General features: G+C 43.5%; 1 protein-coding gene across 1 annotated transcript in view; it reads right to left on the bottom strand.

The window, feature by feature from the left end:
• The window catches only part of LOC133452490 (contactin-associated protein-like 4), a 189,123-nt gene that overhangs the window by 38,856 nt on the left and 135,653 nt on the right, over positions 1-14,614 (bottom strand). Inside the window, exon 17 of the mRNA XM_061731840.1 lies at positions 10,214-10,432. Within this exon, the coding sequence (XP_061587824.1) occupies positions 10,214-10,432 (219 nt within the window). The remainder of the gene's footprint in view (positions 1-10,213; positions 10,433-14,614) is intronic.

Here is a 14,614-nt window from a genome sequence, read left to right on the forward strand (position 1 = left end):
TATGAAAAAAATCCGTATACATTTTAAGTTTTCTAGTAATAATGTCAGATGAAGCGTTCCAAACCCAAAAGAATGAGCCCTCTAGTGTATCTCTCCTTTGCCTTGAACAGGCTGTGTGCTGCAAAATGTGCTGCAATTCGGTCCCGAATTTCCCGCGCTGTCCTGCGGATGTGACGTCACATGACGCTGCATGTGCGTTCTCCCCGTTCTCCCGTGCCGGCTTCACTGTTGGCTGCAGTACCCCCAACGGCCGTCGTGGTGAAGGGTGGCGCTAGAGAGTCTCATTTCTTAAAAGGAGCCTCAAGCTCCTTTAAGAGATTGATGCCAAGTGACAAGCTCATTGGTTCAAGCATTCAGTGTTTCCAGATGTACCATCATTATCCTGTTTGTACAATCATTTTGACCTCTGTATGATCAAATGCTGAAAAGGTACAATAAGTTCACAACAACTTTCAAAAACTGAGTATTTTTCACAACTATTATTCACTATTAGTCTAATTTGTAATCAGATTCAGCAGGAGCATTTGTTTGTACTTGATTTGGTGTTTTAAGTTACGTTTTATTATCCTCTGATCGCGCCTCACTTCCTCTCTCACACAGACCCCCCCCCCAAATTTGTAGCGTACAATCATTTTCGTGGAAATACGCTGGTTTAAGGCGTGTTGTACGATAATTTGGGTTTGAGTAACTGGCAACACTGCAAATTCTTATAGGATTGCACAGGGACCTAATCACCAGAATGCCCTTTAATGGTGTATTGAAGTATTAATGACAGATGGTTGTTTCAGCTAGCTTCCTAGGGCTGCTTGTTCTGCTCGTTTCCAAACGGGCATTGTGCAGTACCAAGAGGGAAATAGGCTTAAAAAGCCATATCAGGAAACCTATGGGTGATGTAACAGGGGGTTTGTCCAGCTCTTATACAGTTTAAATTGTAAGACAATATGGAAGATTGGATTTAAGATCAAACACCTTGCTGGTTCTGTAATAGCAAACAGTTTGAGATAATAAACAATTGTTCCATGAACACAGAACAATTGGATGTGATGTTAGTTCAGTAGCATTATGGTTATGTGAACTGGAAAACAAAGGAATCCTGGAAATCCTTGCAGATGTTTTTTTTGTCTTGTAGAAAAAGAAAATAACTTGATAAATGGAAATATAAAACATGATCAAGTACAAACAAAGAAGTCCAAACAACCAATTACAAACTTCACAAAGGAAGTGACTCCTGCATTTGAGCTCACTTGAAACGTGTGTGTGTGTGTGTGTGTGTGTGTGTGTGTGTGTGTGTGTGTGTGTGTGTGTGTGTGTGTGTGTGTGTGTGTGTGTGTGTGTGTGTCTGTGTGGGGACTAAAGCCGCTTAAAAGAGAAATGGCATGGCATGACTCATGAATCCATGCAAGACAGCAACAGAGCTTATTAATCAAAACAATGAACTTCACTGGCATATAAAGGAAGAGATTATGTCATACAAATAGAGCTTATATTGAAATATGCAGAATGACTGCACGCAAAGCCAAGACAGCGGCTTATAATTCAAACAATGTAAGACAAGTCAAGCAAATACAATTCACGCGGTTAAACGCCTGGTATAAATACTGCGATTCAAACGCTGAATCCGGTTTTACAGAAAATCTCACCATATTAAAAGTCAACACCCGAGTGCTTATTTCGGGTCATCCTCTGACTAGTGGCGATGGCAGAGAGTCAGTGAAGGCTACTGAATCTAGTCATCCTTTTAAAAATAAATCCTGTAAAGGACTTGAGGTAGTCCGCTACTTTTTTTCCTAGGAGAAAGTTAAAAAACTGCAGATTGCTTGTGTTGAGTAGCTCTTTTGTAGTGCCTCATGCTTGACTGTACTTATGCTCAGAAGGGCTCACGCTGTACCACATGAAAGTTAGATACATCTTTGTGAGCCTTTATACTATGAAAAGAAAAAGTACAGAACGTGAATCCTTTGAAATAAACAAATATTCTGCATTAACGTGTCAAAAGAAGGAAATCTGATCTTCATCAAAGTCTCAGTAAGAGACGAACATCAGGTGCTGAAGCTGATTAGAGACAAACAATTATCTTTTGGCTCCTCTATATTGAACAGACTCATTAAATGTTCATGTTGCTGAAGGGAAAAGTAAATGAACCCCTGGAGGTAAAAGTGCTGGTCGAACCTCCTTGGGCAAGTCAGACCTGCACAACGTTCAGGAGGAGGTTTTGACCATTCCTCTTCCAGAACTTCTTCAGTTACAGTAAGACGGATGAAGGATGTTGGAAGTGAACAGTTGAGATCATGAAAAAGCATTTCAGTAGGTTGGTCAAAATTTCTGAAGTCATACTTTGGATTTACTTCAATGTTTCAGGTCATTGCCCTGTTGCATCACCTGACTTCTACTGAGACATTATCCTGTAGGATATGTTGGTAAACTTGAAATGATTATTATCATAGCAATGATAATGCAAAGTGATCTCTCTCCACCGTACTTCACCACTGAGACGGTGTTTGGATGCTGGTACATGCCGTCCTTTTTGCTCTGTACATAATACCAAGCATTCTTCCTGTACGAGTCAGCTCTCGTTTCATCCGTCTACAAAACAGTTTCTCAGTGGCGCTGCCATGTACGACTGATCTGTTCAATGACCGTAAACTCATGAACAGAGATCTTTGCCTATTCCAGTGATGTCTTCAGTCCTTCAGCTGTTAAGCCTGGTTTATACTACATTTGTTGAGAGGTGGACTTCAGGCTACGTCATAGCCCACGACGTTGAGTTCACACCTATGACGTAGCCTTGATGTAGAAGTATAAATCAGGCTTCACATGGAGTTAATACACTTATTTCTAATATGATTGAATGGCAGGCGGCTCAGCCAGTTGATAGTTGTTATCAATTCCTCATCCGTAATCGTCTAGCACTGCACTTCGCGTTTGTATGAGCCTAGCATCGGCTAAACACAGCCATTTTTGATTTTGCCATCGAGTCAACATGTTAAACGGTATATCCCGCTGTAAATGTCCGATGGCAGCTCTGGAGATAATTTGGCGGGATTTAGCTAAAGGAGCTGGGAGCAGAGCAAACTTTGATTGACATGCAGTGGGCGTGTTCTTGTCTGCTTGTGGAGCAACATGGCAGCGCTCAGCACCAAGGAAACAGGCTTCAAAACCGGTCTTCAGAAACCAATGGGTCACGTGACTGAATGCTTCATCCGTTGTTGTATATAGTTTATGCTGTTGACTAATTTTTGGTTGCTCTGAATACGTCTTCTTCTCTGCTTGGATTGGTTGCAGCGCTAAGTGCTTACAAAGGCAGTTTGATAAGCAACCGCTGGTGCCGCCCCTCGGATAGGAGAGCCCGTGGATCGCTTACAGGCTCTCAATCTGGGTCTGATCAATCAGGCCAGCGGTCGGTCTGGGATGCATCAGAACCACTCCGCAGCATGTTCTACTTTCAGTTACTAGAGTAGCAAACCAGCACAAATCATACACAAAGGGAACAGTTTATTTGCTGGAGAATCCTGTGGTCATGAAGAATATATTATTCAGAAAACTGAGTTGCATTTTACATTAAAGACATATTTGCAGAATTACTTTGCTTCTTTCATAAATGAATTGGGATTCTGACTATTTTGAAAATCCATTCGTCCAATATACTCGCTCAGTCCTGTTCCGGGTCATGGCGATCCAGAGCCTATCTTACTTTTAAAAATGAATGAAGTAAGATACCTGAAGAGGAAGTCTGTTGTGCTGCAAGGCTTACAGTGTAGTTGCTTGTTGTTTAGACCAGCGGTTTTCAAACTGTGGGGCGCGCCCCCCTAGTGGGGTGCGGAGGTACTGCAGGAGGGCGCAGGAAGAAAGAGCGGAGCTTTAAAACAGACAAAATGGAGACGTTTTTTTTTTTTTGACAAAGCCGGCAGTTAAAAGAAAACCAGAGGAGTCCACAACAAGCCTTCCAGGTACAAAACCCAAATCAAGAAAATATGATGAAGGATACGTCTCATTTGGCTTCACATCTAATGTGGTCAGTGGGGAGGAATGACCACTGTGTGTCCTCTGTCTAAAAATCCTAGCAGCCGATAGCATGAAACCGAACAAGCTTAAACGTCACTTGGAGACCACACACTCCAATGATGTGAAGAAGCCCCTAGATTTCTTCAAGAGAAAACTTCAAGAATATCATGGTCAGCAGAGACGCTTCATTAAAACAGCATCAGTTACTTCTAATGCTCAACTTGCCTCCTACAAAGTGGCTTATCGTATCGCCCAGTCTAAAGGCTGAATTAAGGTTCTGCGTCACACCAACGCAGAGCACACGCCGCAGCCGTGACGCCGTCATGAACCCTTCGGACTTCTCCGTCTCTCCATTTGGTCGCGGTGCAGTACCCCCCGCGGCCGCTAGTTAGCGATCTTTTTCTGAATGGTTTATCCAACTTTTTCCGGTCACAGTAAATCAAAGAGATCAGGACTATTGTGCAAAAAACCAAAACAAAAAAAATCACATATAAACGAAGAAAAGAGCCCTGAAAGTTTACTACTGCTTGAAACCGGAAACCGGAAATGTGTTGCTTCCAAGCGAACCAATCACAGCCCTCTCTGTGTGTGTGTGGTCTGCGTCGCCTCGACGCGTAGTTACAATTTTCGGGAGGTGCACGTCAGTGACGGCGCAGGTGACGGCGCAGGTGACGGCGTGTGGTCTGCGTGGACGAAAACCACACGCCGTAGGCACGGCGCCGTTTTGACGCAGAACCGTATTTCGGCCTTAAGAAACCACACACCTTTGCTGAAGAGTTAATACCTTGTGCTATAGATATGGTCTCAACTATAATTGATGAGGCAACTGCCCAAAAACTCAGAGCGATCCCCCTGTCAGACAACACTGTTGCAAGATGCATCAGTGACATCTCAGAAGACATGAAAGAGCAGCTTGTTGAGAAAATAAATGATCAACGCTTTGCAGTCCAGGTAGACGAGGCCGCAGACAGCAACAAGGACTGTCTGTTAATCGCGTATGTCAGATATGTGGATACATAGGATCTGAGAGAGCAGCAGCTGATGAACTGTTCAAAATCATCGACAACTACCTGAGAGAAGCTGATCTGAAATTGTAGGACTGTGTGCGGTTTGAGAAGATCTGCAAGGGAAAGCAAGCACACACAAGTTATTGAAAGAGTGTGGAATAGGAATGGAATAGTGATGTGATTATTTGCAACCAGCAGTACAAATAAGAGTTCATGTCTATTAATATATGTTCATAAAATAAGTTCTAAAAAAAAATTAATACTCAGGGAAGAAGGCTTCGGAAATATTTCCAATTCCCCAAGGGGGGCCTGACTGAAAAAGTTTGAAAACCACTGGTTTAGACACAACAAGACAGTGTTGTAAATATTTATGAGACGCTTATTTGGCAATTAAATTACAAATTGGTCTGCTCTTGCTAAACAAGTGTTGTTGGTGCTTCTTAATTATTCCGAACCCCTCGCCCGGTCTAACTCTTCCTCACTTTAAGTTTTAAAGCTTTGGAATTAGCCCATCAGCCACATTAAAAGCTTTACAGACGGTCTTTGTCGTGTAAACTCAGTGAACTTGATTACGCTATTACTCCTGCTGTCCTCCACTTTCATCCGTCTTTGTTGCTTTTTTATCCACCTAGTTTTGGGACATCTTGTAGAAATATTGACAAGATGATCCAACCTGTAAATAAAAGAAGGATTTGTTTTTTTCTCCCCTTAACTTCTCGAGGATCAACGGACAAAAGCAGCACTGAGTAATAAAACAGACGTAAGCAGGCGAGGCTGAGGTAAACAAGGTTGTGGTATTGATGAAAGTCTGGACGCACTTAATTAGTTCACTGTCTCATAAAAAGCCTCGGGTTCAGAAAGACAGGATTTAAAGACTGTCCCTCAAAGAAATCCCATCACACCACACACACACACACATATATATGTAATCACAGCCTCCTTATTTATAGAGCAAGACCTTTGTTGGTGGCTAGAAAGCGTTACCGTAGCACTTTCAGACTCAGCCGTGCTGAGCAGCTGGTGGCGTTGGTCCAAAACCTGCTCAGCACTTTGTAGGACAACAGCGCCGGTTTTTTGAGTTCATGTGCACGTACAAGTGCTTCACAACAGGAATTATTTGATTTCAGATCAACATGTGTGTTTTTTTTAACTGATCTCTAAAATCTGTTCACAAATGCTCATCAGTAGATTTCTGTATATAAACGGATCGTCGTCCGTGTGCTTCATCACTCAAGGACTTGTGTTTAGTTGAAACTCAATAAACGCTTATGTAAAAGGCAAAAGCACAACAGCAAACTCAGCCGTAACCCATCTACACAAGTAGATTTATGGCTTACCAAAAGTCTGCGCCAGCACAAACACACAAGCCCTACTCTTCAGCGAATCACTTTACAAAGATAAATAAAGCCAGACAAGCTGATAGGTGAGAATGAGGGTAAAGGATGAGAGCACAAATGACAAAGAAAAATTCGACGACTTAAGTTTTAGTCAACCAGTCCTATAAAACTCTCCCTGGTCACTGTTGTTGTTTTAGTCAAGTATGCTCTGCCAAAAACAAAAAAAAGAAACCACGAAAGGAAAACAAAAGTAAAGAAAACATAAAGAACAGTAAGTAAGCCAGTGGGTAAATAAATAAATTGAGTTTCAGGTCATGATCAGTTTATTTGGAGGGGGCCATTTTCTACAATAAAAGCCTTTTATCAAAAATGAGGGGTGTAGTGCACTGGCTCTTTTCACCCTAAATAAATTAATAAGTAAACAAACAACACCACACTTAATAGGCTCTAGTGATTTTATAATCACCTGCTGTTTATTATTAAAATGTAAATGTGAATGTCTTTAAGCTGAATAATACATTTTTCGCACTCTCGTGAAAGTAGAAAGCATCTGGGAGGTTGTTTTTGTTTCAATCCGTGCCAAAACCGCCAAGCTTAAATATATCAGTTTTTAAAACTGTTTAACAGAAGGGTAATCAGGTTCAGCTTCACACTTACAGAAATAATCCTTAAATTAATTACCTGTTACTTGATTAGTAGCAGGTCTTATTGTTTCTAACCCCGCAGTAATTTGATATTACGGCTCCGTTTGTGTTCATAAATTACTAGGTTGTTAACAGATCAGCTGCAGTACCGGCATCTCCAATCTCTGCTTGTGAATCACAGCTTTCCTCCCATCCTCACATATTATGCTTATTCTGACTTTCAAAAGGTCCAAAACTGTCTTTAAGGTGTCATTTTTACGAGATGCATGACTGATTAAGGAATAAATAAAAGCTTTGGAAAATCAGTCAAGATGGGTGCTTCCAAAGATTTTTTCTTCCTTTCTCAAAAGGAGTTTCTGCTTACCAAGTTTTAATTACAACTACGTTGGTGGATCGATGCACCTGTCCTCCAGGTGGACTAGCCCTGAATCCCCCAGACATGATTCAGCTTAATAAGAAGCATCCTCCAGTTGTCTGGTGCACGACTGGCAGTCACGTCTCTAACTGCTTTTATTAAGCTTTGTGGTTTTCTTTTGTTATAATAATAATGAATAATAATGCATTTAACTTGTAACGCACTTTCCATTCAATGAATCTCAAAGTGCTACACTTAGACCATTATTCATTCATACACATTCTCACTGGTGGTGGTAAGCTACGTTTTGTAGCCACAGCTGCCCTGGGGCAGACTGACAGAAGCGTGGCTGCCATTCCGCGCCAAACGGCCCCTCCGACCACCACCAACATTCATACACATTCATACACATTCACACGGGGCAAGCTGGGTAAGGTGTCTTGCCCATGGACACTACGACAGTAACTGGGATGGAGGGGGATTCGAACCGCCGACCTTCGGATCATTGGACGACCCGCTCTACCACCTGAGCTACTGCCGCCCCAGTGTTCAGACAAGGATCTGAGGTCTTACCTTCAAACTTTTCTGACAGTTTCGGCAGAACTTCCGCCTTCTTCAGAGAGTCATTGCCTGTCATGCTTTTATTAAGGTATCACATAACAGCAGAGTGAGCAGGGATCAGCGGGAGAGGGAGGCTAAACATGCTGCTCATCACAGCATAAAGAAAACGGAAGATTTCAACAAAACCCACAAAAACTGGGGGTGCAGTGCCAGCAACCGGAGTGTGCCCACAGAATTAAACAGCACATCATGACAGCGCTGGGGGTTTGAGACGGTGAGGTCCCGCACGAAGCAGCTCAAAAGTAGGACGAGGGAAGAAACAACGAGATAACGTTTGCAGATGATGGTGCCCTTCCGCCTAAACACACCGAACAAACACTAAACACACACACAAGTATGAGACTGAAAAGGTAAATGAAGGACATTGTCATTTGAGCCATTTCTCAGTAGAAAGCCAGAGGAAATCACCAGGAAGTTGAACACATTCTCCCTTGAGTTTAAAGCAGCCCAGCAGGTGCAGATGAATGATGTGGCCATCAAGGAGCATCTCTTAGACTACGTTCACACTGCAGGCCTTAATGCTCAATTCCGATTTTTTTCCGATATCCGATTTTTTTGTGTGGCTGTTCACATTATCTTTTAAAATGTGTCCTATATCAGACTGGAGTGTGAACTGACCCGCATGCACAGAGGAACAATAACAAAGACGTCACACGCAGCACGCCGTCATACGGCGGTAAACATGGAGGCAACAGAAGTGAGCGTACATGGGTATACTTTGAAGTTGTTGTGTGGTGGAAGCCGACGAAACTGTGAGCAAGTGTTAATGAAAGGAGAAGGAGGAGAAAGAAAGCCGCATTTTTAATAATGGCTTTTTGTGGAGCGATGGCTGCCTCGTCTGTAGAGAGGTGTGTGTGGATGCGGACTCGGAGTCAGGAGTGGTGGGATCATGATGTGACTACTTTAATCGCAAAGGATGGCACTCTGTTCTTCTGCAGGGGGTTGTGGATCATCAGTTCTGGTACGTCTATTATGAAATAATATCTCTTCTTCTTCTCAAGTGACGTCAAAGTCGCATTAATTCCGACCTGGCTGTTCACACTGAGGTCGCATTGCAAAACATCAGACCTGTATCCGATTTAGAACCACATATGGAAGCGACCTGAATCTGATTTGAAAAGATCAGATTCCATGTGACTTGTGCTGTTCACACTGTCATAAACAAATCAGATCTGAGTCACATATGTCACTTGGGAACTGCAGTGTGAACGTAGTCTTTATCCAACATCTGTGCACATGTGTATCTTCCACCAGCCACTGCACACTTGGTGACACAACCACGTTGGCATGAGGAGGAGGTGCCAGGACGTTGTGGCTGTGCGTGCTTCTTCCACATTCTACTGAGCCTCATGTTTGACAAATTAATAAATTAAATATGTCTTGTTTCTTCGGACTTCAAGCATGCAATCAAATAAACATCAAACGAGAGTCAAGAGAATAAGTTCTTCATGCTGCTCAACCCACGAATGTATTTTCCTTATAAATGTGGTACCATTTATTGGGAAATAAGCAGGTTTTCCAGCTGTACACTATTTACTGCTGGGAAGGATTGTCATAAAAAGAAGAAAGAATAACAAAAAAAAATAAAAAAATCGACCAAACACAAATTTCCAAAAGATGTCTTAAAAAAAGGAGTTGTTGTCCCTTAAGCAGCTCCCTCTTATAGTTTGGCAAATATGGTTATTGTTCTTTCTTTATGACATTGTTTTGTTTTTGTGACAATTAGGGACAAAACCATTACAACTGTTTAATCACACAGTCCTAATGAGCTGCAGCGGTCGACTGCACTCAAACTGCAGGGGGTCCCTCACGAGAAAATATAAAAATAAAAAATAACAATCTCTGGTGCTGATTTAAAGTTTGTGGGTGTATTTATTGGCACAGTTGGTCAAATAAACTGCCATGAAGGTGAACTGCTCCAGGCCAGGTAGCAGAAATTACCCTGTACCGCCCAATATTTTATGAAGTGACACAATTACAACACGAATGGGAGGAGAGGTTGCTCTACAGGAACGAGGACAACAGATGAATACAAGCGTTTGGTTGAGACAGAGCTGCTGAATTCTGTGGATCGAAGAAACACTGAAGTGAACTACATGGTTCCCCCGAGAACCAAGAACACATCGCATGAGACGATAAACTGTGTACGTTAGATGTGAACAAAGTGCATATTTTATGAGGCGGGAAATTAGGTATAAATAAAGAACAAAGCTACCAAAGCCTGCTGCTCGTGTATCTCACCCTCACCTATGAACAGCTGGCTGTTGAGCTGCAGGTGGAAGTGTCCGTCAGCCGGGGCCTCCTGGGTCACAGCAGGAAGTTCATCCAGTCGGAGCGATGCCTCCTTGACGTTGCGCTCAGCTCGAACTCGATGCCACCGGTTGTCATTTAGAGGGACATTTGATTCCACGTGAACCTCCAGGGGGCCGTTACCAACGTCGAAGGAGAAAACAACCCGAGTCGAGGCTGGAAGGAAGCAGAGGAGACACTGAGCTAATCCTTTTGTAAAACCAGGCAGTTTTTTAAAAACATTTTACCATATATTTAGACTTTCTTCCACAAAATGATGTCTTCTATTCAAATCCATTAAAGCAGGGGTGTCGGACTCCAGTCCTTGAGGGCCGGTGTCCCTGCAGGTTTTAGATGTTTCTCTGGTTCATTGCACCATGATACAAGTGACTGTATCATCAACAGAACTATCCAGACTTTGATGACAAGCTGGTGACGATGATTAATTAGAATCAGGTGTGTTAAAGCAGTGAAACATCTAAAACATGTAGGACACCGGCCCTTCTGGGATTCACTTTGACACCTGTGCCTTAAAGGTATTGTGACATGAAAAACAAATTTTTCTTGATTTTTTGTGTTTTGTTGGGTGTCTTGACATCAATTACACCAAAAAAAACCGAACTTTTAACATTCAGTGTATTGTGTGCTTTCTGGGATTTTCCGCATAATTATGCAAAGACGGTGCATCTGGTTTGGTGGCGGGCCGTGACGTCACGGCCCGCTAAATCAACGCCCCCTCCACCCAGCTCCCTGCCCATCAGCGCTGAGCCGCGGGCTGGAGGGAGAGAGACGTCTCTCCTCTCCACCCGCGCTCTGCTTTTTTTTCCGCCTACGACCTCAGATCAGACGAGACAACCCGCTGCATAAGCATATTACTAAGCGGAGGAAAAGAAACTCAGCTCAGTAGCGGCGAGCGAAGAGGGAAGAGCTCAGCGCCGAATCCCCGTCCGAGCGGCGGGCGTGGGAAATGTGGCGTACGGAAGACCGCTTGCGGTCGGGTGCCTGAGTCCTGAGTGCCTGAGTCTGATCGAGGCTCAGCCCTTGGACGATGTGCAAGACAAAATCACATACCATTGATCCACTGTCTGCTTTGTGCGGGGAGTTTGGGGGAGAGGAGGAGTGGAGGGGGGGGGGGGGGGGGGGGGGGGGTTGGGAGGAGGAGCGGGGCAATGATTGACAGGAAAGGGGGAAAAGGACGCGTTTTTCACAGGCAAAAAACACCGTCATAAAAAAAGCCAGGCATGGAGTACTGGAGTGAAGTTTTTCTTGTTACACTCTTTTAGACACATTTGAGGGATATTGGCCAAGACTTTTAATAGTGTTAAAAGCATGTTAAAAATTATGTCACAATACCTTTAAAGGGTTCTCAAACCCTTTGTCTTTCCTCTTTGGTATTGTGTTAGCATACACCCAAATGCTCCAAACAAACGAGCTGCTATAATCTTCTGCTTTTATGGAGGTGATTACACTTGCTGATGATAAGTGAATCAGTGCAGCTGATTAGCAGCGCCAGGCTGCTTCTTAACCATTTCATTTCTACAGAAGAAACATCAACAAACTTATGTCTTCACTTTGACTGTGCGTGTCGGCTCAGTCGTTTTCCAGTAACGTGATGATTTTTTAATCGCGTCCTGATGTTAAAAAGAGGTTGTACTTTACTGTCTTTTATATGCTTTACCCCACTGCATCTAGACTCTGTCCATCTCCTCTCACTCAGTCCTGACAAGAACAAGTGACATTTTCTCATAATGTTCAGCAGGAGGCGGACAGTAAACCACATTTCATCGTGCCCCACATTTCAGGCAGCTGGCTCACTGACGTTATCCTGGGTTCCTTCCAGCGAGAGGAAAATATGGCACTTCGTCAAATAAATGCTCATTCTTTAATGCTGTTTTGGAGGGAGAAGACATATTTTTCCAGCGAGGACAGAAAATGATGAAACAATATCCCCGCGTCTCGCGGTAACCTCATTTAGCAGTTGTTCTTGGACTCAGCTGCAGTTGTTACGGAGCGATGTGAGGCAGGCCTTCATCACAGCGGCAGAGTTCAGCGCTGGAACAGCTACACCGACGATGATTTCCCCGAGGAGCGAAGACGGCGGTGCAGTACTGTCCCCGTATTTGATTCTCTGTGTCTCCCTTCACATCCAGTTGTTAAGAAAATGGAGTAGAGCAATGAAAAAGCAAACCCACCTCAAGCTAATCAGCTGAAACAGACTCAAACTGTTTCGGATGGTTGCCAGTTTTTACACCACACACCTTTTCTAGCCAAAAATGAGTCACATGTTCTGCATCACATATTATTACACAGATGTAAACGAGTACAGGGAATAACTGCATTACGGTGTCAAAAGTTAAAAAGCTCATAAAAGTACTGAAAAGTAAAAACTAAAATCAAAAGCTGACGCTGAAGTGAAGTCCATATTTGTGTTCTTACAAACCATTTGGCGGAAAAGGTCTGAACCTGGGTTTTTGTTATATTTTACCTTTATTTTGCATCATATGAGAAGGAAACAACATGTTAAAGGTATTGTGACATCATTTTTAACATGCTTTTAACACTATTAAAAGTCTTGGCCAACATCCCTCAAATGTGTCTAAAAGAGTGTAACAAGAAAAACTTCACTCTAGTACTCCATTCCTGGCTTTTTATTACAGTGTTTTTTTGCCCCGTGAAAAACGCTTCCTTTTGCCCCTTTCCTGTCAATCATTGCCCCACTCCTCCTCCAAACCTCCTCCTCCTCCAGCCATACGCTCACAGCGGCGTCGGAGAGTTAAGCCGGGAACGACAGGCGAAGCATGCACGGAAAAGCAGCAGGGCAAACCAGAGCAAACAATCATAAAAATAAAGGCATGCAAGCAGCAGTGTCCCCTTCTCTTAAGTCCAGTTAGTGGCCGCGGGTCTTTTTAGCAGTTTTCCTCCGGTGATTAGAACAAAAGAGGCTCTAAACAGCTCCGTGTTAAGCCTGATTTATGGTTCCGCGTTAAATCGAGGCAGAGCCTACGCCGTAGGGTTCAGCGTACCGAGTGCGTCGCCGCGTAACCCTACGCCGTAGGCTCTGCGTCGGTGTAACGCGGTGTAAATTTATGGTGCGCTGGAGAGGAGAGGAGGCAGGGAGCTGGGTGGAGGGGGCGGTGATTTAGCGGATTGTTACGTAACGACCCGCCACCAAACCAGATGAGCCGTTTTTGCACAGTTATGCGGAAAATCCCAGAAAGCACACAATACACTGAATGTTAAAAGTTCGTTGTTTTTTGGGTGTAATTGATGTCAAGACACCCAACAAAACACAAAAAATCAAGAAAAATGTGTTTTTCATGTCACAATACCTTTAACTACTTGTCTTTTAAAATGTGGGTCCAGATATTTCCTCTGTGTGGAGAGATCCAGGCTGCGTTTAAACCACACGCATCTTTACTTCAGCGTCATCAGTATCTACATGCTTTCTCCCCCCGTAACAGCGAGCAGCGATGTGGTCTTCGTGACGGGTGTCCAACATTCGAACAATGTTTTCTGTAGTTGGTTCTGAGAGTTGTGTATATCGGTTTTGAAGTGGGTTCGGCTCCATTAGGAAACCCTTACATAAGACTTTCCTATGGGCATGAATCAAAAAGCGGTGACAGGTGGGAGTCTGTTTTCTGTTTAACACACCGTCAACCAAATTTGTTCAAAACACACCCACGCAAGCAGCTTCTGCCCAAACACGGAGAAACGGATGAGACGGCATTGTTTTACTTTGCTGGTTGATTTAAGTGCAGCACTGACCCAGAATGCATCCTATCTGAATGCAGCGATAGCAGAGCTGAAAAGTTTAACGTCTTTTCCATCAGATGTCTGTCTGGACACAGTCTTCCACTCCTTTCTTTGAACATTTTTAACTTGTTGGTGCGATATCACAAAAGGCAGGTATTTAACATTTATGAAGTCTTGAGAAATGTATTTAGGGGGCTTCCGGTCTGGCTGGCAGAGTGATGGCAGCATAGACTGACAGGGTCCCGACGATAAAAATTAAAAACGGCCCGACCACGACTCGAAATTCCTCTGTGGAGCGTAAATATACATGTAAAGGAGACGGACCAAAAATGATGCCCAGGAAAGCGAAGAAAAGTGTCACACAAAGGAAGGAAAACGACGATATGGAAGAGGAGCGACTGTCACAAGCTGGCGACAACATGCTAGCGGACACGCAGCCGACTGACCCGGAACAGAGCCACGATGTTAATCTCGGAATTATCCTAAAAGAGCTACGAGAGTTTAGAAAAGACTCCAACCAAAAACTAACCGACATCAGCGAAGACATTAATAAGATCTACAAACGAGTGGAGGAGACGGAGGAGCGCATAGACGCAGCGGAGACTC

This window comes from Cololabis saira, chromosome 10 (genome assembly GCF_033807715.1).
Source record: "Cololabis saira isolate AMF1-May2022 chromosome 10, fColSai1.1, whole genome shotgun sequence".
NCBI lineage: Eukaryota > Metazoa > Chordata > Actinopteri > Beloniformes > Belonidae > Cololabis > Cololabis saira.